This window comes from Papilio xuthus, unplaced genomic scaffold (genome assembly GCF_000836235.2).
Source record: "Papilio xuthus unplaced genomic scaffold, Pxut_1.1 DF825946.1, whole genome shotgun sequence".
NCBI classification, from domain to species: Eukaryota; Metazoa; Arthropoda; class Insecta; order Lepidoptera; family Papilionidae; genus Papilio; species Papilio xuthus.
The window spans coordinates 2,294,232-2,321,014 of NW_013532703.1; the positions used below are offsets into that span (position 1 = coordinate 2,294,232).

At 34.9% G+C, this 26,783-nt stretch overlaps 2 protein-coding genes and 1 non-coding gene across 4 annotated transcripts in view; 2 read left to right on the forward strand and 1 right to left on the reverse strand.

The window, feature by feature from the left end:
- Positions 1-19,267, reverse strand: part of Cul1 (cullin 1) — a 19,881-nt gene extending 614 nt beyond the window's left edge. The window contains exons 1-20 of one of the 2 annotated variants that reach the window (XM_013321520.1): positions 19,035-19,267; positions 17,333-17,601; positions 9,582-9,664; positions 8,929-9,046; positions 8,548-8,637; positions 8,161-8,307; positions 7,605-7,751; positions 7,088-7,267; positions 6,481-6,615; positions 5,913-6,071; positions 5,286-5,415; positions 4,718-4,851; positions 4,248-4,355; positions 4,030-4,101; positions 3,469-3,621; positions 2,957-3,075; positions 2,445-2,565; positions 1,829-1,929; positions 1,258-1,363; positions 237-350 (exon numbers count right to left, since the gene is read on the reverse strand). In XM_013321520.1, coding sequence (XP_013176974.1) covers positions 237-350; positions 1,258-1,363; positions 1,829-1,929; positions 2,445-2,565; positions 2,957-3,075; positions 3,469-3,621; positions 4,030-4,101; positions 4,248-4,355; positions 4,718-4,851; positions 5,286-5,415; positions 5,913-6,071; positions 6,481-6,615; positions 7,088-7,267; positions 7,605-7,751; positions 8,161-8,307; positions 8,548-8,637; positions 8,929-9,046; positions 9,582-9,664; positions 17,333-17,404 — 2,289 coding nt within the window. In that variant the 5' untranslated portion in view covers positions 17,405-17,601; positions 19,035-19,267. Of the gene's footprint in view, positions 1-236; positions 351-1,257; positions 1,364-1,828; positions 1,930-2,444; positions 2,566-2,956; positions 3,076-3,468; positions 3,622-4,029; positions 4,102-4,247; positions 4,356-4,717; positions 4,852-5,285; positions 5,416-5,912; positions 6,072-6,480; positions 6,616-7,087; positions 7,268-7,604; positions 7,752-8,160; positions 8,308-8,547; positions 8,638-8,928; positions 9,047-9,581; positions 9,665-17,332; positions 17,602-18,782; positions 18,889-19,034 lie in introns of those variants that run through there. The other variant, XM_013321521.1, reaches the window with a different exon arrangement.
- Positions 19,268-25,199: 5,932 nt separating this feature from the next.
- The window catches only part of LOC106124362 (4-coumarate--CoA ligase 1-like), a 6,660-nt gene continuing 5,076 nt past the window's right edge, over positions 25,200-26,783 (forward strand). Inside the window, exon 1 of the mRNA XM_013320934.1 lies at positions 25,200-25,390. Coding sequence (XP_013176388.1) covers positions 25,274-25,390 — 117 coding nt within the window. The 5' untranslated portion in view covers positions 25,200-25,273. The remainder of the gene's footprint in view (positions 25,391-26,783) is intronic.
- Positions 26,670-26,783, forward strand: TRNAL-CAA (transfer RNA leucine (anticodon CAA)). The gene is made up of 2 exons: positions 26,670-26,707; positions 26,740-26,783. It is a non-coding gene; the product is annotated as a tRNA-Leu (tRNA).

Sequence of the window (26,783 nt, forward strand, 5' to 3'; positions counted from 1 at the left end):
GTCGATACATTTCTGTCAACAGGCAACACATTAAGAGTTATATACGCACATAGCATCAAAAAATCAATATTATTTTCAATATTGTAAAGAATAAACATAAAACACTTAATTTGGTTTAATGGTAATTTAAACAATCCCTTACTGATGATTTCAGTATACAAGTCCGAGAGCAATTTTTTTTTCTGTAACTGCAACACCGCCAACGAAGCTGACTGTACCTAGCAGTGGAAATGTACCTTAATAACGGGCACGCGCGGCTTGAACCGCGACGACAGCTGGTTGAGGACCTCGACCACGAGGTGTTGGTGCTTCAGCGTCTTACGGGTCTTCATTATCCTCACGATCGCAGCCTGACGTAAACAAAGTCGATACAAAAATAATCCATTAAGATAAGGTATGGAAAGTTACAAATTCGTATCACAGGCAAACACATTAGCGGAATTATTCCAACTAAAATTTATTCCAATCAAGTAAAAGTCATAAAAATGGAAGAAGGAAGAAGAGATATATAAATATATGTTCAGACATTATTAGTTGAAACCTTTGGCGCGAATGACGCGCTTTTGTTACAAAGTCAAGTGTCAGAATGATTAGTGAGGGGACATAAACGTCGACATTTTAGTAAGGCTAGTGTTGCGCCAGTATACCGGCACAGTGTCGGATTTTCTTACAAACAGTACATGTAAAAGTCAAATTTACATATTTGTATTTCATATTTTTATATTAATATTTGATATTTCAAACAATATGTAGAATTTTCATTAAATATATCGTAATATATTTGAAATTTTAATTATAATTTAACAAAATGCTAATATTTGTGTTATTATTCATATCATGTGATTATATAATTAATTTTTTGATTACTTTTATTAATTTAGGAATTATATGCGTTACAATTTTTTGTTAACAAATTTGTAAACTTTGGAACTGCGTAGAACATTACCGTGAATTCACTATTGAAATACAAAAAAAAATCATTTTTTTTTTATTTTTTTTTTCGAACTTAAGCCTTGAAGAGCTTTTTAATTAACTTACTAATATTAAAAATGCCAATGTATAGATGGATGTGATGTGGATGGATGGATAAGGTGGGCTACATTAATTAAGTTTTTTTTATATAGCTAGCGTAACCCGCGACTCCGTCCGCGTGGATTTATAATATTCATTTATGATAGAAACATGTCTAATTTTAATAAGTCTGTTGTACTTATATAAAGGTAATATTGTTTATATAGTTTTGTTATAATTGTGTACCTGTATGAGCATCTTCCTGTCCTCCTCGATGTGCTTGTGCGTCGCCTCCTGTTCCACCTTCAGCTCCGTCTTCAGCGGGATGTTGATGTTCACGCGGAGCTTCTTGCTGCATCACAAATATAACCGTGAGTTTCCATTGCGTGATACACACAAATATATTATGAAAACACTTGACAGCCCCAAAACTTTCACGTTTTACCGTCACACCTCTTATAACCGTCATCTTTTGCCGACTTTACCCCCATACCTCCATCATTACCCCATCCATAGCTAGCCAGTCTTTTACTACTCCACACCGTTAACCATTCTACACATAACCACCCCTTTTCTACCCTTCCAATTACTGTAATTTCGTATCATGTATACTACGGGTTCTTAAAGTCAATTAAAGATAAACGCGCACTCGTCAACTCATACTCAAGCAATAATGACGTATTATTGCTAACTAATGTACAAATTTTTCTCGCTCTTATCGCACTATGTGGAAGAAAGTGGACGAATGCGTATTAACCTCAAAACAGTAGTAACTTCCGCAAGAAAATAAATTTTAAAAATTGAGACTGGTACTAACTTCTTATAGCCTAGATACAGGTCAACGACAGAGGATTCCGTCAGCTCTGATTCGTCGTCCTGGCACACGAGCAGCTTCGCCTTCAGCAGAATTTGTAGAACCTGTAGAAAAAACAAATATTATTACGAAGCTTTACTTAGTAACTTAACAGTGAACTGGCAGAAAAAGAGAGCGAGAGAGAGATCATTGGTTTTTAAAAACACATACAACTTTTTTTGGTTTGGGGGGGGGGTATCTTCCATTGATACCCTGGTTTTAGGGGGAAGATATAGTTATATCGAATTTAATAGACTATAACACCCTCGGTGACCAAAATCAAGTACAATATAAGAAGGTTTCGAGATCTTAGCGATCACTTTGTCAAGGTAGGCATCAAAAGAGACCAGACAACCCTATATAAAACATATCGTCATCTCTCTCATTATATTTGACAAAACCGAGACAACAACACGGTATATAGAGATATTTTAGTCTCGGACACCAACTTGTAGAGAATTAAAAATAGTATCAACTGATTTTATGGAGCGTCAAAAAAAATCAAAACGAAAAACAGTAGGTGAAACGAATGAGAGAAGATAGAGTCAGCGAGGAGAAAGACAGAGACGGAGTGTGTGACCTGTATGAGGAAGTCTCCCTTGATGCCGGTGTGCTGCTCGAGCTGGCGCACGGTCCACGTGGTGTTCTCGTTGTACTGCAGCAGCACCGCCATCTGGAACGTGCTCGCCTGCAGCGTGTATCTGCAACAATACAATTAACTCTTACACCCTTTTTCCACTAACTACACGAACGAAATCCTCCTTAGTTGTTTCAGTCTTCACTTGTCATAGTCGTAAACTATTATTTTTTTATATTATATGGTAGCAAACGAACATGCGACGACCTTAATTCGCCAATCTAGCGAAGCGAAGCTTCCCATAGAAATCCGCGATTGTAAATGCTTAACCTATCTTTAATCGACAGAGGGGGAGACGCACAGAAAGAACATATTTGCACTTCCTATGCACTCAATTCTCCATAAAATCAACTTCCCCTTCTCATCCCTTTCATTTGAATGGTGTAAAAGAAACTTGAATTAAAATTATATCTTTAAATTCTTCACAACAAATATAAAATTAATTGAATATGTACCTGTTCTTGAAGCAATTGGTGACAAGCTCGCCCTTGCTCATGTTGTAGAGCCAGTTGAGCTTGCGGCCCGAGTGCTGAGAGGAGTAGAACGTCGTGAAACGGTGCACCGAACGCTCCAACTGTTAACACAATTTATTTATTTAAAGAAAAAAAAATACAACTTAATGAGTAGTCTATGTTTTCACCAGACTATGTTCTATATGTATGCCAAATTTCATCGAGATCCGTTGAGCTGTTCCGGAGATACCTTCAAACAAACATTCATCCATCCATCTATACATTCGCATTTATATTAGTAAAATTATCTCATGCTGAAGTAACCAGTGTAGAATAAAAAGATCCTAGACTTCACTTACATATGCTATTTTCCATTAAAAATACCCGTCAAAATAATCACAATTATCAACTGCGGTCAGCACCAAAATCGGATAAATAAATTGGCACAAAATACCATAACTTATAGCCCGTCCAGTGACTTTCAGGCAGTATTAAGTAAAAGGAATATTTATTACCTCAGTAGGCAGCTGGAAGGAGGAGGACTGCTGGAATGGCCACGAGCCGGAGGACAGCACCTGGATGCTGAAATCAATATGCAGCGGCTGCTCCGATGTATTCGCCATGTGCTTGCGGAAGTTCTCGTTCAGATCCTTAGATACGCCGATGTCCTGGAACATTTACATTATTACTGTATTTCTTCATAAAAAATAATAGTAATAGTAAAAAATATTATAGTATTCAAGCAATCGTAAATAAAATTTTAGAAAGTGGCGTATGTTCTTCCAAACTATGTTCTACATCTACACCTAACTTAAATTAAAGAATCGTTGAACCGTTCGAGAGATACCTTCTTACAAAGATCTATCCATCCATTCATCTATCTCACTAATATTATTAATGGGAATTTGTATGGATGGATGTTTGTTAGAAGATATATCCAGAACAACTGCATGGATAGATGTAGAACGTAGTCTAGAAAAACACATTTAGTTTTTTTTCATTCCGCGCGGACGGAGTCGCGGGCGACAGCTAGTTTAATTATATTTCCTTTCAAAATTAATACGATGTATACTAACTTGGAACATTCTCTGCAGTTTGCTCGTGTATTCAAAACCGCAAGCCTGTTTCAATTTTGAGATCATTGACGCCTGAAAAAATAAATAAAGTGTTTTATTCCACATCTTTCTCTCTACATTACCTAAAATACCATAGAGTGAACCACACAAAAACTATTAGTGGTGATGCTCGCGTGACGTCGTACTAAGGTATCATATTATTGTGCACGGGTGTTCACCTCTGCGTCATCGCTAGCGGACATGTGCTGCACGAGTCGTTTGGCCAACATTTTGCTGTAGAACTTCTGGAATACGTCCTTGTCCTCTATATATTTGAATACGACCATCTGGAAAAAAAGATCAAATTACTATGCAATTAACTATACAAAATATTTTTGCTAATGGGGCAGAGGAAAGAGGCAAGAAAATTGACTTAACATAAGAATTTCTTTTTTTTTATTCAAAGTTTAGAATGATATTAAAACTATTGTTACGGTTAATGGATGAAAAAATTTAAAGTACTAAGTAGGTGGCGCTAGCTTCGAGATTGGGCTGTCATCTGACATTTGTCAAAGTTATGCCATACTTATATTTGACTTTTTTGAGTGAAATTTAACAGAATTTATTCAACTCTCTGCAGATAAAATTAATCATACAAAAATATCTTGGGTGTTTTATCTTATGTAGCTACAAAAACGTAAATACATACCACTTGATTGAGAGTGTCCTCTAGTTCGGCATCTTCTGGATTCTTGCTGGACTTCTTGAGCAGCAGGTCACAGTACTTGGCGAGCAGTTCCGGACTCTTGGACGAAGAGTTGGCTGCCTTTGTCACCGCATTGCCTGGATAATTATGTTTAATTGCAGCAAAAAATTACACAAAAGTTTTTCGTTAAGTGACCTGAGTTTTTATATTTAAACTAGCTGTATCCCGCGACTCCATCCGTGCGGAATTAAAAAAAATCAAAGTAGCCTATGTGTTCTTCCAGACTATGTTCGACATCTATGTTATATTTTAGCGAGATCTATGCAGCAATTCTGGAGATACCTTCAGAGAAACATCTATCCATCCATCCAAAGATATCATTTATAATATTAGCAAACACAGCATTTAACCTAAATATCTTATCTTGCGTAATTTTTTCTATAGAATTTCGATTTTATGAAAATGGCAACATTAAATGCGTCTCATTGGTCAATATATGAAACTGTCAAGATGAGTTATTTCACATATTATCCGGCTGTCAAAGATGTCAAATATTCTCGTCCATACTCACTGTTAATAAATCTGCCGCAAGCCTTGTCCAGCGCGGCAACGAAGCCGGAGTCATTGTTGAACGCGACCAGAACTAATGCATTGTACTTCTTGTGCACTTCAAGAATTGTCGATACGTACACCTTCGGATCCTGCGGGAAATATTAGAATTATATTGCCAATAGCAGCAAATATTTATTAAATTTAATATGTGAACGTTAGCGTATGTGAAAACATTAGTAGACGTCATCGAATACTACGATCACACAGAAGACACACTTCAAGACGAAGTCATTCTGTGTACAGTCTGATGAGTAAGTATGCCCAGGCCTAATTTTAGTCCCCTCTCCCTTCCTAAAATTTTCTCCTTTTTTATGAGGAGAGGACGCATAGGAAGGGGAAATGACCTCTTTCTATAAATCCTTTCCTTCCTCCATTAAATATGCAACGCGTCTGCAATTGCGTTTGTCTATGGACAGTGATCAATTCCCTTTTTCTGCGTATTCAGGTAAACGCTAGCTCATTTGATATCTTTTGATATAAAAAAGTATGCACTTTGCACGTGTCTCTGTGCACGTGTCTCTGCGCACGTGTCCACGTGCCTGTCTGTCCGTACCAACCACGTGTCTGTGCACGTGTCTGTACGTACCGTGTGCGCGGTCTCCCCACACTTGTCGATGGCCTGCAGTCCCTGCACGTGTATGTGCTGCTCGAGCAGTCGCCGTAGCTCGCAAAGCCCGTCCGGGATGCGAGCCACCAGGCTGTACATACGACCCAAGTCCGTGTTCTTGTCCGCGTCCAGTAGTTTCTGCTCACAATAAACATATATATTAATAACTAGCTGTCGTCCGTGACTCCGTCCGCGCGGATTTAGAAAATACTAACTAGTAGGCTATGTTCTACATCTATACCAAATTTCAATGAGATCCTGCAGGCGTTCTGGAGATACTTCTAAAAAACATCCATCCATCCATTTGCATTTATAATATTAATAAGATTTATATCATACTGATGAAAAAACGCATTCAAAGATGGAATCTTATATTAAAAAAATATATCTATGCCAAATTTTATGGAAATCCGTTACGCCATTTTGCAGATAACTTCTAAAAAACATCCATCCATCCGAACATTCGCATTTATACAATTAGTAAGAAGAAGTAAATTAACAAATCCTACTAAAATTCTATATTCCGTTCCAATCCGATATGGTTTACCTGGAATTCAGCGTGGAATATTTCTAGATGCTTCTCGATGAGCACCCTGTCGCAGGTCTTAGCGAGGCGCTCGGCTGTCGTCTCGTGCAAGTACACCTGCACACGTCTCTGCTCCTCCTGCAATCGCTGCTCCGCCTGCAAACAAACACATCACGTAAAGTACAAAACATTGTGAAAATTCTTAGCCATAAGTATTTAACGAATCCAAAAAAATATGTCTGCAGGTCTCAGAAACCCACGGTAAATAATTAAGGCTATTTACCAAATATAACACAGATATACAAAAACCACTTTATTTTATAAAACAAAGTACCCCGTCGAGTATAGACATGGCAAACTGCTGCCAAAATTCATTAAAAAAAAATTAAACATACTTCACAAACTATCTCTAAATAGCTTTATTTCCAGCTTGGAAGCTTAGTATACAAATCCGACAAAGTCAATAACGATTTTTTTGTCAAATCGCTAGAATGACGTATAAAATTTTGACAGATGACAGCCCACTCTTGACAGGTGTCAGTTTCTGTAGGTACAGAGTTTTTTCTTCTTACTTTTAACTTATATATTTTTTTCAAACACTTTATACATTATTATCAAGTCGCATTACCTTGATCATGTATTCAGTGACAGGACTATTCCTCAGGAAGTCAGTACTCTCTCTAGTGTAGAAGCGCTCCGTGTCCTCAAGGAAGACAGCCTCAAAGGTATCCTTGTATATAGCCAGGTTCTGACCGCGAGCGCTCGGGTCCTCCTCGTTCAATCCTAGTGCTACATAACAGTTGATTACCTGGGGAAATACAATAATTATTTGTGTCTTATTTTTTTACATCAAAATATGGTAAACTAGCATACATCCAAGGTGCATTGTTTACTTTTAATCGGCGGAGGAGGGGACGCAAAGGAAGGGGAAATATCCTTTTTCTGTGGGTCAAATCCACTTCTTCCTTGTACACAAAGGTGTGGGAATTGATATTAAAAACATTATTAAATGATTTGTTTGATAGTTTTGACGTCCTTATCTTACTGGAACTAACCGTGGGTTTCCGAGACTAAAATCCCCGGATATTTTTTCTACAGAGATTTTTATCTCAGAAACCAATGGTAAGACTATTAAGTGTGCTTACCCCAGATACAAGTCTGGTATTAATAGTTTCTCCATTGCGTTCCCTCTCGATGAGTTTGAGCACAGCGTTGGTGACCTGCTTGTTGAGGCATTTGAACAGATGATCGCGCCACGTCACCAAAGCCAACTGATAGATCTCGTAAATCCCCTGAAATATACCAATACATAAAAAATATTTCTAATATTATAAATATGTTTGGATGGATGGATGTTGTATGTTGCATGGATCTCGCTGAAATTTGACATAGATGTAGAACATAGCCCGGAAGAACGCATAGGCTACTAATTAAGTTTTTTATGGGCAATTATTTGTGTACTAAACTAGTTTGTTGTACATTCCTATACCATTGAACGGATTATTTCTCGTACAAAGCTGAAAGGCTCCCTTAAAATTTAACAAAAGTTAACTCTTAAATAACTAACCGTTGATTCCTGAGACCCAAATCTCTGTATAAAACATATCATCCTTCTTATTGTTGACAAAACAGAGATCACAATATGTTTTAAACTGGAATTATCGGTTCAGAAACCTACAGTGAATTTCTGTGAATTTTTACCTTACGTCCCTCTTCGCATTCGCGCTTGACCCAATGCCTGTTGAGATAGGAACAGACTCCGTTGAGCACACGAGATGAGAACTGGTACTCCTCCCATTGCTTAGTGTAGAACGCCAGCACATCCTCGTCCATGAGATCAGCTCCATTCTAAAATAAATTCAACAAGTTCATCAGATAAATTGTTCTCTCTCTCACACAATATATAAAAAAAAAAGAAATACCCAAAAAAAATTTCCAAAGACAACAAAGGTTACTAAGCTTTTAAACATTTTTATATGAAGCGACTTTATCCACTATTTCATGGTTAGTAAAAGTCGCACGCAGAGTCGTGCGACAAATCACATTAGTGGAAAAAGGTTTTATTCCTTTTGTAAAAGATTAAATTACCTGCAGTAAATTGATAAGATAAAGTCTCAAGAATTCCCGCAACCTCTTGTAGAGCTCTAGGCCGACAAATTGAGCGCCGCCTTGCACTTGCTGTAAACAAAATACATCAATGAAATAACATATCCACAGTCGAGGACATTAATTTCCTACCCATTTGTGTAAAATGATTATTAACGCTAGCAATCCCTTTAGATCGGAAGCTTTTCATAGCAGTATTAGTTTCAAATTAGAACTCCTATTTCTATATGCTATATCATCACTCATCTAGAATGTGAACGTGGCAACTCACGTATTCGTTATTTGACTTGGCACAGTAGACACAGTATTACTGTTCTGCGCCATGTGCCAACTACGGAGGCTAGTTGTACAAAAACAAATTACCTGTTTTCTGTTACTAGGATGAACGCCGCGCGAGCCGAAGTTATTACTGCCACTATTCCTCCCACCTGAAGTGCTGCCGCTCTGCTGATGTACTGACGTACAGTAATTATACACATGTCTGTAATCGCTAAGGAAATACTATTGAAATATGATATTCTATAGAGATAATACTTTTTAAAACAGTCCAATATAACAATCATAGCACCTTCCTATTATTAGAAAGAATATCCGACACTGTACCGGTGTACTGGCACAACACTAACCTTACTAAAATGTCGACGTTTATGTCCCCTCACTAATCATTCTGACACTGAACTTTGTAATGAAAGCGCGCCATTCGCGCCAAAGAATTCTAATTAATTACGTCTAAAACTATTCACACACTTATCAGTAAAATAATACAGGTAATCTAATTATGAAGAAAATTGTATAATAAAAAAAAACTATTTTGTAATGGCCAGTGACACGAAACATTTTTGTAATGGCCAGTGTGTGCGCGTAATAAAAGAACAAAAATAGAACACAAAAAAAATGTTATGTGATTAAAATATCACAAATGTATCTAGTTATTACTTTATTGTTACTGTTACTGTTATTCAATATCCTAAACAATGGAAATACAGGATGTTAAACATATTAATTAAAAAGGATACGTATACAGGTAGATATATCTGTTTTTCACAATCACTTCTCTATTGTATACTTGCCAGATGCCTTGTCTTAGGTCACCCCATATCTGAAAATTAAACAATTTGGATTACTTGAAACATTCTGTAACTAGCTGTCGTCCGCGACTCTGTCTTAACTTAATTTGTAGCCTATATGTTCTACATCTATGCCAGCAATATTCATCATCATCATCGTCATCAGCTCACTATACGTCCCCACCGAGGGGCTCGGAGCCTACCCTAAGTAAATGGTGATTAGGCCATAGTCAACCACGCTGGCCCAGTGCGGGTTGGTTGACTTCACACATATCTTTGAATTACTTCTCAGATATGTGCAGGTTGCATCACGATGTTTTCCTTCACCGTAAGAACGTCGGATAAATTTACATATGTAAATCGGAAATCGAAAAACACATTGGTACATGGCGGGATTCGAACCCAGGACCTGTAGATTGCAAGTCAAGTGCTTGACCACTAAGCCACCGACGCTCCATTTTGCAACATTCATGCAGTTTTGCAAATACCTTCTAACAAACATCCATTCAATAACATATCTAAATATTCGAATTTATAATATTAATATGATTGTAACAAATGTTAAGGTCAAAGGGTGTTTATTAATATAAACACGCACTGCAATTTATCAACTCGATGAAATTATTAATAATTAATATAAAACTTACATCATCTTAAGACTATCAATCGTAAGAGACCACACACACTAGACTTTTAATCAGCCAATAGTGTAATAGTGCGATTAATCAGTAAGGGAATGTAATCGGTGCGCACATTACACCGATTACATGCTCAAACTGATTATGAGTACAAAACTATCGACCGACTAAGTCTCTAGTGTGCGTGAGCTTTAGTTTTCATACATTTAATAACAGTATATTTCTGCATACCTCCTACGAAGATATAATCATCATTTTACGCTCATATCTCGCCCACGTTTTTGAATGAATTAACCAATCTATACTATATTTAGAGAGGAAAGATTTGTATGCATTGAATAGGCTACAAAACTACTGAAGCTATTTAAAAAATCATTATTTCAAAGTTACAATATCCCCAATTGATATAAGCTATATAGCTACAAGCTATCGTCAGCGAATGTTCTTCTGAAAAAGTGTTCTTCATCTATGCAAAATTAAAAACGAGATCCATTTAGCCGTTATGGCGACACCTTCTAACATCGATGCATCGTAAACATTCGCATTTACGATATTAGTAAGAAGTAAGATAGATTTTTTTATACCTAATATTTGTTTCATAAAATGAGGTTACATTGAGGGTGTCTGATATTTAATCTATCTTACTATATAATAAGTACGTACTACTCAAAAAATATCAAATTATACAACCAATTGAACCAAGCTTTCTTTTCTTACAACAAATTATGACCAATTTAGATCGAACACTATGATTCATAAGTTTAAAAATAGAATACAGTAACGGGGGCGATTTATAAAAGAAAAAAAAAGTGAACATGGTATTGAAAAATGTATCTGGCACATTGCCAATTGCAATAAAAAGTATTAAAAATTGCACGCACAAAACGCTACGATTAAATATAAAGCAAAGATCAATCTAGATACAAGAGGGGCGAAGCGAAATCGAAAAAATCTCCTTGTTGGTACACAGCTGGAATTTGCATATTCTCAATTAATTTTATACTGGTAACACACATATGTAGTAACTATTTCGTGCTATTGTCACACCTTCATCGATTCTTTAAATCATATTCTAATAATAATCATATTCTAAGATTTGTTATTACAAATCCAGGATGCACGTGGCAGTGGTTAAGCGCCCTAACCGCTTAACTCCGGTTCTTAATTATGTAAGCCTTGTGAAGTTATTTCAAGTACTTTATGTGCGCAATTCGTAGTGCGACGTTCTGCAGTACAGAGCATATATCACCAAATAATAACTGCGGGGTTTCCACGGCTCTCAAAGATGATAAGAAAGATGCAAATATGTTTTTGAACATGTGTTCCGACAGTGGAAACCCAGGATCCCAAATTTATCTTACTAATATTATTAATGCGAATGTTTGGATGGATGGATGTTTCTTTGAAAGTATCTCCAGATCAGCTGTATGGATCTCGCTGAAATTTGGCATAAATGTAGAACATATTCTTGAAGAACACATAGTATACTAATTAAGTGTTTTTTTTCAGTACCGCGCTGACGGAATCACGGGTGACAACTAGTAAAATGTGTGTCACATCAATTTCCCATAACGTACACCTAAACGTTAGAAAATCAGAAAGTAATACTTCATATAACAATGTTAACATGTGCTTAAAATGTTTCCATTGGTGACTATATTGAAGTAAAATAAAAATAATATAATAATTAATAGCGTGTTACGAAATGATTACGTACTATACATTTGTTTGACGTTATTCATCGTCAGTGTCTCAATTATTTGTTTTGAAACGCAATACGTAGATGTAATGGCGTAGTATTTACTTATAATATTATGGTTTTTGATTCCATTTAACGTAATTTTCAATTACAAGGTTTTTTTTATCATAAGGTAGCAAACGAACGAGCGGCCACCTGTAATCGCTGAAATAGCGAAGTGACCGTTGCCCACGGACATACGCAATTACATAGGCGTTGCCTACCTTTAATCGACGGAGGAGAGGATGCACAGAAAGAAAATATTTTCCCTTCCCATGCACCCTCTCATCCGGAAAGTCAGCTTCCACTACCCATCCTTTCCTTATAAGAGAAAGGGTGGGAAGGGAAAGAGGACTAAATTAGGCCTCCGGGACGCACACTCATCAGACTGTACGCGGAATTGCTTCCACTTGACGCCTGTCTTCTGTGTGGTCGTGGTATTTCACCGGGCGAGCCGGACCAATTCGTGCGAAGATGTTAAAGCGGGCTCTACCACTGTTAAAGTGTACAACTTAATATGTATGAGTGAAAGAGATAGATATGAAATAATTGTTTGTGTCGATTGTTACGCGCATGTGCTTCGGACACTTTGGACAAAAATCGTTAAATCGCTATTAAGCACTTGCAATGTCCGTGAAAATGTGAAACGTATGACGTAGACTATTAAGAATGAATATCTTGCGCTTATATTATTTTATTGGTGTTATAAAATTATAATCCAAAGTTAAATACTAATGTTTTAGGTTAAAACGACATCTGTCTGCTTAGAAAATAAGTAAGGTGGTGAAAATTTAATTCTCATTTTTTTCAACATTTTTTTTCATGACATTTGTTACTAATCTTACTAATATTATAAATGCAATAGTTTAGATGTATGGATGAATGTTTGTTAGAATCTCCGAAACGATCTTCATGAAATCTGGCAATGATATAGAACATAGTCTGGAAGAACACATAAACTAATATTTTTTTTTGTTAATTCCGCACGGATGGAGTCACAAGCGACAGCTAACTCTTTGTAAAAGTGTTTCGACCGACACAGATTGAAATTAACAGTAATGTTCGCAATTAAGTGTTTTATTATGAAACAGTTACGTAAACAAACAAGAAAGTCATCTTAAGTGACTATCGCTATCTACGTCGAAAACAACCAGAGAAATTGAAACTTTGAAGATCTTAAGGATAAAGAAGTGGAACAGGCAGGAGTAAAGAAGCTTTATCCCATTAGCAGATAAAGTATTTTCTACTACTAGTACTTTAGACACTGTACAGTCAGCTGCATTAATGTGTAGACACTTAAAAAACTTTAAAAAAACACTGAATAGGTTCCAAAAATACATATGCACAAATTTGTCACTAAAATGTAATCATATTCGGAAACATATGGACAGATACGAATATACATATTTTTAATACTGAAGACCAGTTTTGGAAGATATGTAAATGTATATTTATGCAGCTGACTGTACTTTACACTAACGTACTTTCGAGTACCTCATTAGAGAAGTGGTCGAATCGAACTATTTGCAACAGTTTGCTAAATCTCGTTGCGCATTGCACAATAATGATGAAAATATCATTATAAAATGCAAACAATAATCGAGGTTAAATTGCAATTAAACAGTTTGATTAATTGCTCAATTGAATCGCAAAACCGGAGTCATCAGAACATCACTTTTCCCACTTAAATGTAAATATTTATCAGATGACGTCTCGCTGACCTAGTTCTCTAATCGATGAAATATTTCTAAGCTTATAATTATTGCAACTCAATCTAGTATGAGGAACATGTCAATACTTTAACAATAGATGAAAATGAAATTATAGTAAACTAGACTAAGAAATTAGTTGATAGTAAAACAAGACTATTGTTACGTAACGCAAAAGCAACAAATTATCATTATCACTAAAGAGCGAAAAACAACTTGATAATAGTAAGATTCAAAATTCAGTAAAATATGCGGTTTAAATCTAAGTTAAAACTGGGGTAAATAAAAATTGATAATCAAATCCTAGAGCGTCAGTGGCTCAGGAGTCAAGCACTTGACTTGCAATCTACAGGTCCTGGGTTCGAATCCCGCCATGTACCAATGTGTTTTACGATTTCCGATTTACATATGTACATTTATCTGACGTTCTTACGGTGAAGGAAAACATCGTGATGCAACTTGCACATATCTGAGAAGAAATTCAAAGATATGTGTGAAGTCAACCCACACTTGGCCAGCGTGGTTGACTTATGGCCTAGTCACCGCTAACTTACGGTAGGCTCCAAGCCCCTCGGTGGTGATGTATAGTGAGCTGAAGATGAATCAAATCCTAACTACCTGGGTTTTAGTCTTTTAATAGTTATAACTTTAAAAAATATACAAATTTTTAGACCGGATACTTTTATCTACAGGCTCCTGAGCGGAAACATAATGTTATTTAAATTAAATCACTAGTTACAATAACATTCATGCATATATATAACACGAGGAAACCTTAGCATGGAGGTCAACTCCAAATACGAGACATACGCGATGTAAACAAGGATTTAAATCGCGCGATTAAACACACGTTTAGTCTATGACTTCGTGACGTCAAAAGGAAATATCACGTGATACAGTTTGTAAGGTAAGAAAATCAAAGAACATAAAATCAAAGAAGTAAACTTTCCTTAGAGCAAAAGAGGTTTACATAATTCCAAAGTATCTATTTATGCTGATCTAGGTTTTAACAAAGTCAAAAGAGTTGTAAAAAGCAATACTTTAAACACATTAAGTTTTTATTGCTGTGGCCCTAATATTGATTCATATTGTTATCTCCCACATTCTCTTTGCGAAAACAGAGACAACAATATATGTCAATAACGGTAGTCGAACTGTGGTCGTGAATAAAGATGTCAGGAGAAAATTCTTACAGAAAAGTAGTTATCTATGATACGGTCAGTTATTCAACAAACTTTAGCGACTAAAATAAATCAGCCGTTATAAAAATACGGTCATACGTAAGTACATTAAATGCAAGTACAGAACCGGTTAAAGGGATCAGGTCATATATGTACGGTAGTGACGCGCCACCCACGTTGTATGACGGAGTCTTCAACACAACTACGTAGGTTAAAACTGTCTTTATGATTAACTAGCTGTGATTTGTGGTTCCACCTACTTTACTGTTTGTCGTCAACTTTAAGGTCAAGATTTAAATAACAAATAATACGATTGGTAATTCCAAAGCCATCATAATCCAGGATTGCACGGGATGCTAGGCGCCGGGACTTTAAGGGCGCCAGTAAGTGGATCTAGTACAATTTATATGTGTTAAGACTGTACTGGATAGTTTATAAAGGGTGATATTATAATATAACCCTTTATAAACTACGTCATACTCTTGGGACGTTCTCGAGATCCAGACAAAAGAACGTCTGTACTAACAGCTGTTGTGTTCAGCAATACACAAACAGAATAATTGAAACGTGAGATCTACTTAAATCTACTTTTTTCTCTTTTCACAATATTCTTGACATAAGACCTTAATAGTTATTTACCTATTTCTTATATCGATGTTTAACGTAAGTATCTCGAAAAACGAATCATCGAATTGACTTTATCGATAATCGACATATCGATCTCGATTAACGATCGTACCTTACTATTAGGTGTTCAAATATAATTAAGATAAAAGGAAAAGCTTTATCTTATGCATATTAATTATGCGAGAACCAATCTATACGGGGTCAGACAGCGAAGAACATGAATAAAAGTTTACAGTTATTTCGATTTGTGACAAGAGTGAAACTTTCGTGACAATATCGATATTAGCTATACTAAAAATAGTGATGTTTTTCAAAGTGGGGAATATTTTTTACTTTTAGCGTTCATTTACGTTTCTATTTACACACGTATTGAATTTCACGGACAAAATGTTAATTGTCCGTTTTTTGCCACTCACGGTTACATAAACATTACAACAAAATAACTTCGACTGAGTACTCCGATGATATTTCCATAAAGAAAACGAATCATATGTCACCTAACTCTCAGAACTGACTTATTTTTGAATGAAAAATATCATTTTTAGCCGACTTTAAAAAGAAGCAGGTTATCAATTCGTGTTTTTATGCGTGTTACCGCGCAACTCAGCTCCTGGTGTCGTGTAATTTTTAAAGTCTGAAGAAGAGAACCTTCTAATAAAAAAGAAAACGAGAGAATGAGATATAAAGATATCGTGCATTGCCAAAAAAAACTATACGCATATTTTCTACAAATATTGTGAACGCTAAATAAAAAGCGGTTTAAGGACATGCGAAATAACGTTACATGACTGAGTAGCATGAATATAAAGGCGCTATTGTAAAACAACCAGGTCGAAACGAAACAATAACGCGTCTCGGCTGGTGAGAGAAAAAAAACTCATATTTCTAGTATAGTTACCTAATATCTTACAGAAAAGTTACATTGTTATAATCTTACTAATATTATAAATGCGAATTTTAGATAGATAAATGTTAGAAGGTATCTCCAGAAAACCTGCATGAGATCCATGCAGGTTTTCTGGAGATACATCTATGCCAAATTTCAGTTAGATCAACTGAAATTTGGCATAGATGTAGAACATAGTCTGGAAGAACAAATAATCTACTGATTAAGTTCTTTTTAATTCCGTGCGGACGGAGTCGCGAGGAACAGACAGTACTAAAAAAAAAACAATATAATAATGAAGAAGGAATTGTTTAGGAGTAATATCCATTGTAATAAATTCCTTGTAATTCATCAATAGTATTATGGATACTACAAACATCAGTTATTCCTTACAATGTTGCTTTTTACACTAACATTAAAACAAGTAATTAGCAGCATTCTTAACTTATAATTAAAAGTTACAACTGAATAGTTCTATACAATAAATATGCAATTATCTCAAAATATTGTTCAACATAAACAAATATAGCCATCATAACAATTATATGTAAAATTGGTAAAAAAAGACATTCCATGATTACACAAACGGCATTTTAGGTTATGTACTCTACTTAAATATACACTAAGGGATCATTGGTGACCATTAAACAACTGATTACAAATATATTAACCTTTCCGATGAAAATTTTTACATCTTGTGAGACTTTCAAATACCATGTGACTATTTCACCAGTCTGGTTAATATGTAAAACAAGAATAAGAAAAATAGCAAGACAATGTCTTAACATTGGTTTCTGAGACCAAATTCTCTGTATAAAACAAATCATCTTATATACAAACATACCTGTGACAAGACAGTGATAAGATGTTTTAAATAAGGATTATAGTTTCAGAAACCAATGATTAATAATTGAATCTTACCTGATCTAAGTCAATTTGCCGCAAAGGCATCTGTGGCCTTGTTAATGCTGCATTAGAATTGTTTGAACTCATCCTCTTCTTAGCACTTGTTCATATATAGGAAACAAACAAATTGCACTAAAGCCCACCACAATTAATACACAAGTATAAAAATATAACTAGTCACAAAACGGAGATCACAGTTGCATGTTATTTAAAATAACATAATTTTTTTTATTTTTCGTAAACTGGTTACGTCACTGTCTGCTTGATTTCTGGTCTTGCAAGCTCTGCAACGAAAACATAAACAATTATAGTACCACATTTGATTTTACTTTACGTCAAGTTATTATTCTAGAGGAAATCAAATACTTATAATAAACAATTGTAATTTTATAATGCAATTTTTTATTAATTTCAAAATATTTGAAGGAAGCAACCACATAATATCCATTATCCATATGACAAAATTTTATTTTACTATGTCTCACAATTTATACAAAAACATATTCAATGAATGAACAATGAAAATACAGAATAATCTACAGTTTACGTGAGGTTACATTCGGTTTTAGAAAGTGTCCAATAAATTGGGATAATATGAATTACATATTGTAACTGGAAAGAAGCATATAATCAAGAATATAAAAATCGTAGCCTGGTGTAGCTTTGATCAGCTTTTAAATTACCTCACTTTCTAATGTGTGCAGAGATATTGGTTGTATATTTTTCTGCAATATGAGAGGTTCTTCATATTCCTAGTCAGGCTATACCATCTCTACCTATACCTATGAGTTCTCAATGTTTAAACATCTGTACAAAACATGTATTCATTCCCCTACCCTACCCTTAAAAATAATGATAGAATGTTTGCGAGTGTTTTAACAGAGGAAGCCGAGAGTTACCTTTACCTTCTTCTATCATTGCATGGTTTATATATTTTTGTAGTACATAAACATAAGATATTGTGATTAACATCAGATTAATGGAAAATGGTATTTACATTGTGCTCCCAGTTAGGGTATGGTAGTGATCTATTTCTTAGAATTGTTTTCTTTTAAATCATAGTATATTTAAAAATATTTTTGAATACTTTTTAGTAAATAAATGGAATGGAAAGTACAACTTTTTATATGTTTTATTACACAACTATATAAACACTAAAGTAATAAGCATAAACAACGATAAGCAAAACAAAACCAGCTGAACAGGATTACGAAAGTAGTCTAGCGTAAACTACTTTTTTAATCTTCCTCCTACAATGTTTTTAAATAATCTCAATTTACTTTTACCATAAATAATTCTATTGAAAAAAAAAACGATGACGACGAAAATTTTAATGCTATTATCGAACAAAGTTTGTCTATAAAAGTAAAAGTGATTTACGAATAACAAAGGAATCGAGATTTCACAACCAACAAGGGCAATCGAAAACATGTTTTATCAACTTCCTGACAAATCTGTTACAAACCTTTCTTCTTGATTTCTTTCACAAAGCTTTATGGCACTATATTGAAAATTACAAATCTAAAACACGATTTGTTTTAAATAAATTCCCGTATCCTATGCTTTCTTTCAAAAATCAAAGGTAACTATCAAAATGTACATCACCTGAATTTATCTGTCAAATTGCAAACTAATACGACGAAATAAAAAATACCGTAGCAGCTGCTTACAGATCGAAGAAGACATATACTATTTAAATCTGCAAAACTATACTTACGTAGTGAGCACCGTTTTACACTGTCATCGACCACATTTCACTTTGAGATATAGCACGACACATCAAATTATTAAATTCCTAACACTTTTACACAATAACAGTTGATATTTTTGCAAAATAAAGATGCATTACTGCTAAATGAAGTAACAATAGGCCTTGTTTCTATAAACCATTCCACGCACTTGTATCGTCGATGAAAAAAGAAAATATACATACATACACCATATAATTAATTTGACGACACAAGCAAAGAGTATAATAAGTATACTGTAGGACACAAGAGCAAGGCGTGTCTATGACTTAGATCGATAGTGTTGCAAGGTTGCAAGTGTTGTAGTAGCTTTAAAAAATCCATTCTTTTTAAGATCCCTTGGAGCCTGGAGCATTAAAACTTGGAGCTGAAAGGACTTAGCTTATCCTGCATCATCCATTGCATATTGCCACTGACCTCCTGACCTCAATTTCTTCTTTATTATTAAATGATGATGGCTATAAACCGTCGTATTTTGTGCTTTTTTATTATTTTTCCGTTTTGCGCTGATGGTTGCGATTGAAAGAAGTGGTAACGATTCGAACTAATACTATTGTTAGATAAAATTAATAGAAAATAAAATTAACTGTCAGATATAGCAACATGCACGTTTCAGTCGGAACATAGCAAAAGCTGTCATTTCAAATATTTTGACATTGACATTTGCCATTAAAATGTTGCTTTTACATGATGTGTAAACAATAAGATAAAGTTTTTCTGTGTACCAGAAAGTACTAAAACAGTTAGAAGAGTGAAAATATCGAAGAGAAATAGTTCAAAAGTGTTAGTCGTAATCTTTTCATGTAATGCAACCATTACAAGCGCAGTATTTTTATAATATCCAGCACTCATGTACAGAAATTTGGAAGTTTTCAAAAACAATTTTTTAATGAAATGCAAAATAAAATACGTTAATTTAATTCTTAAACGATGATAGATATGTGGATCTCACATTTTATATCATAGCTGGATAATGTGTTCTTTACGGTTTATTAGAAGTTTACAAAATTTAGAAAGTTGTAACTGTATGTTATAAGTAAATGTAAGCTTTCCTCCGAAATGCGATAAAAATGTAGTGTAATATTTTTTATTGCAATTCAGATAGTCTTAGCAGTCTTATAAAATTAGTATAACATGCAAACCAATGACACAGATCCCGCTAAAAGGATATTATAATATTTATGTGCACATAACCTCAATCTTTATCAATAATAGCATAGTAATCAGTTTTGTAATAGGAGAATCGTCAAGATCAATTTGGTGGTGTAAAAAAATATTTTAACAGTGGTAGAGCCCACTTTAATATCTTCGCATGAATTGGCCCGGCTCGCCCGGTGAAATACCACGATCACGCAGAAGACAGGCGTGAAGTGGAAGCAATTCCGCGTTTTGTCTAATAAGTGTGCGTCCCGGAGGCCTAAATTAGTCCTCTTTCCCTTCCCAACCTTTTCCTTATAAGGAAAGGATGGGAAGTGGAAGTGGACTTTCCGGATGAGAGGGTGTATGGGAAGGGAAAATATTTTCTTTCTGTGCATCCACTCCTCCGTCGATTAAAGGTAGGCAACGCATATGCAATTGCGTATGTCTATGGGCAACGGTCACTTCGCTATTTCAGCCATTTCAGGTGGCCGCTCGCTTGTTTGCCACCTTATGACATAAAAAAAAATATCTGTCTATTGGCCTGTTAGCCTCAAGGTTGTGTTTTTTCCGAATACTCTCAGATCTTGATTTTTGATGAGACTTTGAAGGGAAGGTATCTGATGCATACTATATCTATATCTCTAGTATATAACATATCAAGCGTCAATAGCCTAATGGTTAAGGGTACGGATTTCCAACCATGAGGTCGGGGGTTGGAATCCCGCTATTCCACTATTGTAGGAAAACCATATCCTAGCACAAGCCTAGGGCTTAGTTGGAATGGTTAAAGAAATATTAGTAAATTTATAAAAAATCTGCTAATATAAAAAAAAATTAAACTAAATTCCTACCAAGAAATTACTTGCTCTTTGATAGATTAAAAATAAGAATGTTTTTGTATTTCAAAATTAATTATATGCTAAAAAAAATTAAAATGCCCGGAAAATCAAATTTACATAATCACATGATATGAGTTAAAAACAAACATTAACTATTCATTTATATTAATTATAGTCAAAATCTAAATTTTAACAAAATTGCGATATATCAAATAAAATTTTAACATACTGTACAATCTTTGTAAGTTGACTTGACTTTATTTTATTTAACTATTGGATCTTGATTTTAAGAAACTTTCTTTGAAGGCACTTCTCAAATATGTTTTTTTGTGTTACAAATCATATTGTCGTCAAATTATAATACATACATTCTCAAATACCCCTCTAAATTAGAGATGATGAGGTCATAGTCAACCATGCCGGACCAGTGCGGGTTGATTGACTTCACACACATACTTGAATTTCTTTGGAGATATGTGCTGGTTGCATCACAATGATTTCCTTTAGACTATAAACAACTGATAAAATGAAGAACGTAAATAATATGGAGCCACTGGTATGCGACATTAAGGTATATTTCCACTACATAACGAGGTACAGTCACCTTCGTTAGCAGTGTTGCAGTTACAGAAAAAAATACTTGTACTCGAAAATGTGGTCAGAAATCTTCAGTAAAAGACTGTTAAAATTACCACTAAACAACAGGTTCAGTATTCGATGTTTATTCTTTACAATAGCCGAAAAGAAAATATTAAGCAATGTAATTCTCAACATGTTGCCTGTTCACAAAAATGTGTCGAAATATAAATCGAGAAGGAATATCTGGAGCGTACCGAAGGCGACAAGGATACGTACAGCTACGTCTACTATACAGCTACTAGCTCGTCCCGCATCACGCCCCAACACAGAACTATATGACTTACTAATATTATAAATGTGAATGGAGGGATGTTTGGAGGTATCTCCAGAACGGTTGTATGATTAATAAACAAATATAAACAGTATCACTTTTATTTTACCTTAATTTCCCGTAGACTAAATGCAGCCCTAACGTTAATTATTTATTAACGGAGGTACATACTTATCTTTGTAAATTTCCCATATAACTAAAGCGCTCTCTATTATTTTAGTCCAGCTTTTGAGTGTAGCGGTAAATTGGTCACCTACTTTATGTTAGACTGTATTCACGGGTTAAAACGCGAGGTTCTAATTATGTCAGACCTTAAACGCTAAATTGAAAAACATTAAATTGGGGAACAAAATAATTTGTCAAAAATGGAATTCGATCCCATGCCCTCAGAGAGCAGCAGACCGCCCGCAGCCCAGTGTAATGGGCAAGGAAAATTCAAAATCTCACGCCTTAGACCACTCGGCCATCCTGATATTTAACATATGAGGTGAATTACTTAATACTACAAAGCAATATGGTATTAGAAAAAAAAACAACAGTGTTAGCAACCAAAACATCTGATCTCTTTTCTGTCATATGAATACCTTTCCCTTCTCAGTAAGTTCCGTCTCACAAAAACGGCTGCGCCTAACACTAGTTGATTTTTCAATTATAATTATTATTTGTGATCATTTCATCTTTTTAAATTATTCCTCAGAATTATGTACTCCAATCAGTAATTTGAATCTACATTCAATTTTCCTCATAACACATTTATTTGGTTAAGAATTAATATTTAATCCGAAAAAAATTGCGTCTCAAATAACGTGAGACTTTTCATTGACGTGTTAAAGCAAAAATGAAATAAAACAATGCGAGAAAAATGTAAAAGAGAGATATGCCATCGCAGATTTCTTTGTAATTTTTTGAAAAGATTTGAGATAACGCATAAGCCAAAAATGTACATTTTAACTTCGATTATCTTACTAATCTTATATCTGTAAATGAGCAATTCTTGTATATATAAATATATAATTGGAATCTCGGATTCGGCTCCAACGAATTTCATAAAATTTAGTATGTAGGGGGTTTCGGGGGCGATTAATCGATCTAGCTAGGAATCATTTTTACAAAATGTAATTTTATTCGTGTTTTATCGATAATCAACTTGTACATAAACTTAACTTTTTCAATCGGTAAGATCGAAAAACATTATTCATATTTCATCATTTTATTAGTAATTCGTACTTAATTATAATTTCCAAAAAACACAATTTTAAAAAAAATACCGAGTTTGCTCGGTATTTTTTTTTCTCGGTCATCCAGATTTTATTATAAATGTGAATGTTTGAATGGACGGATGTTTGTTTGAAGGTATCACCGGAGCGGCAAATTTGACAGACGTAGAACACAGTCTGGGAGAACACATAGGCTACTAATTAAGTTTTTTTTTTAATTCCTCGTGGACGGAGTTGCGGGCGACAGCTAGCAATAAAATATATACAAAAAAAAATCGAAGTAACGACATGCTGTTGAAGAATGTATTTTAATTTGTTTGGTTGCTTAGCAGAACATTGAAGCCAAACAGAGGTCACGAAAAGCGACTTTGTTTTATAAAATTTACTAGCTGTCGCCTTCGACTCGAAAAAACAAAATTAGTATCCTATATGTTCTACATATATGCCAAAATTCTGCGAGATCCATGCAGTCATTTTGGAGCCTTCAAACAAACATCCATCCAAACATCCTCATTTATAATATTAGTAATTTATATAGATATGTCGGGAAATAATTGGCGCTTACGGCTTATAATTTCAACTATAGAATTGAAAGAAAAAATACACGAAATAAATAGAGGAAAGATTTTTTCAATTAAAATCAAAAGTCAAGGTTTAATACAATTATTTTAATCACACCAACAAGAAACCTTACGAATAAAAAATAACAAGATAAAGGGCGTTTGCGGCTGAAGAAACACTTACTAATAGCTTAAAAAATACATGGCAGTTATTCAAAATGTTGAATTAGATGTGGGTTATACGTGTTCAGTAATCGCGATTCAATATATTTATCGCATTTATTGAATAAATATTAGAGATTTCTATAGTTAAAAATTACTAAGACGGACTTTTTCGTTTCAATTTCAAAGACTATTGCTGTTCTCATGTTTGTAAATTCTTTTTGATATAGCTCTTGGGCTAGCGGAGGTTGGTGGCCAGTCCCTTATATTCTGTGTGTCGTATTTAGCCACGTTCCAAGGCACCACAGATGGCTTCAATTCATCTTGATAAGAAAAGCAGTAAAAGAAGTGCTCGTTGAAAAAAATCCTGGTTACGTAACATCCGAGTGTTGATAGCATTGAAAATAAATTATACCTGTAAATATCTGCTTTTAAATCCTTATTTACGCACAACTACGCAAATTAAAACCTATTAAATGAAGAATATTGTTCATAACCTGATTTACATCTATCTATACAATAATTAAAATTAGATTGTCTGTATGTAATATGAAAAAAATCATATTTCGATAAGATGATTGCTTATAACGAAAATGTTTTACTTAAATCTTTGTCTCTCTATCTATATGTCTGTACGTAAATATGAGCATGATCTGAGTTATCCTTGAAACTGCTGGAACAGTTTTGACTTTGGAACGGTTGGGACTTTAATTGGAAGCTAACTTATATTTATGCGGGAGATGAAGTCGCAGGCAACCACTAGTATTTAATAAAATAATTAATGTTAAACTGTACGTTGGAATAACTAATATATTTTTTGTTTTATGCTTTGTTATTTTTAACAAAATGTTTATTAAACGTAAGTTGTATAAAGTTAAATAAAGCGCCCGACAAACAATCGAACAATTTTAACAAATTTGTTTGATTCTCTTCGTTATGATCAAACATGAAAACAAGCCAAACAAAACGACATACTATTAAAAATGACAAACACGTAAAAGTTATCGATGATTTACCTACACGTCGCGGTGTTACTCGCGGCTCTCTCCTGGTTACCTATGGCTGTATAAATTATGTCAAAAATATAAAATATTGACAAATTCATATTTTTATTATTTACTATTACCGAATTGTCGAATTAAAGAATCGCCACTCGAGTTCAAACCTATTGACTTTGTACACCAGCTATAAAGTTTGATAAAATAGTTTGATCATTTACAGGCCGCTTAATAACAGGCCTTAACGAGTTGAACCCAGTTTTTTAGTCATAATTATGTATTATAAAACATAACAATGTAACTGTTGTGCGATTACTATCACTGGTACTGTAGACATTATAAAATCCTCTCTGTCCTACAACTCACGTAAAACGTAAGAAATATGCTTCGCAACTCAAAGTATTTGTTCAATCCAGATGATAATTTTGTCCCCTCAAAATTACATTTGGGGGAATTCTTTATCAAGACATTTAAGAAGTATGGAGACAAGGCTGCATTGGTAAGTACAAAAAATATTAACTTGGTTTAGAAAATAGCTGTTTCGATTTCATGAGTGATTGTGATTCCCAAAGTGGCACAGGGGACCCGTGGACTCTATTTAAGTAGAAGAAATAAAGCAGTTCATTGAAAGCGGTTAATTTTGAATTGGGTCTACGAGAAAATTATGGTTATATGGGACTTTCGCACATTCCTTACTAGGATTGGTAAAAGGGACAGGCAGCATACCTTTCTATTCCTGTCGCGTTTTATGGCGAGAACGCTTTCCGGCGATGCAGCTTCTTCCCTAGGGGAGGACAAGTCCTATCAATTTCAAACGCGAATCACACTCGGCTCTTAGTTACGAGTCATACCCCGAAGACGCCTACTCAGAGCTATTTTGGTTATAAAGGCGGAACCTTTCCAGTCCCAAGTGCCGGGTGTGTTCCCAGGCCCCGCCGCTGAACCCAAGATTGCGGTAGCGAAAAGTTATCCTCAACTTCTATCCGTGGTGTGACCCCGCTGAGTATAGTTAGTTTGGCGCACCGCAATACCAAAATTCCTCTCCCTTCGCGATTCCTCTGTGCTCCGCGATATTGCAGACGCTTATGGACAGCGGTCAATTCGCTTTAGCGAAATATAGTGGCCACTAGCTGGTTCACCGTCTAATACTATTCGCTATTACATAGCGAAGGTAGCTCATGAAAGACTGCATGGATCTCGCTTAAATTTGCCATATATGTATAACGCATATTTTGGAAGAACGCATGGGCTACTAATATTTTTTTATATTTAGTGCGGACGAAGTCGCGGACTACAGCTAGTATACTTATATAAAATTAATTCATATCAGTTATTCTATTTGTAACTTAAAACCAGCTTAATTGATTTTGTTGAAAATTCGTGAGTAAGTAGCTTTGAATCAGGAGACAGGCATAGGACTTTTTATCCTGTTTCCTTTTTTTTTAATTTTGAGTGGACAGAGTCGAGGGCAAAAACTAGTATATAATGAATACAAGATTTAAAAAAATGGTCGTTAAAAAGACATTGCTAATGAACAATACAGTGCTATCTCGTTAATGATCTTCTCACATTTTAATGATGTTTGCATTTTTTCAATAAACACAGGGCTGTTAACCTGTGGGTGCAAGGTTTGTTTTAGGAAAATAAAAGGCTTACTAGGATTGAGTTCTGGGGTATGAAAATCAAATAGCAACTTCTTATGGTTATTCATTTACATTATCAATGTTTTTCTATTGATTAAGAAATGTTGCATCTTATCGTTCACACATAAATCACATGTCAGGATGGCCGAGCGGTCTAAGGCGCCAGACTCAAGGTTACCTTGCCCATTGCACTGGGCTGCGGGCGTTCTGGTCCTCTCTGAGGGCGTGGGTTCGAATCCCACTTCTGAC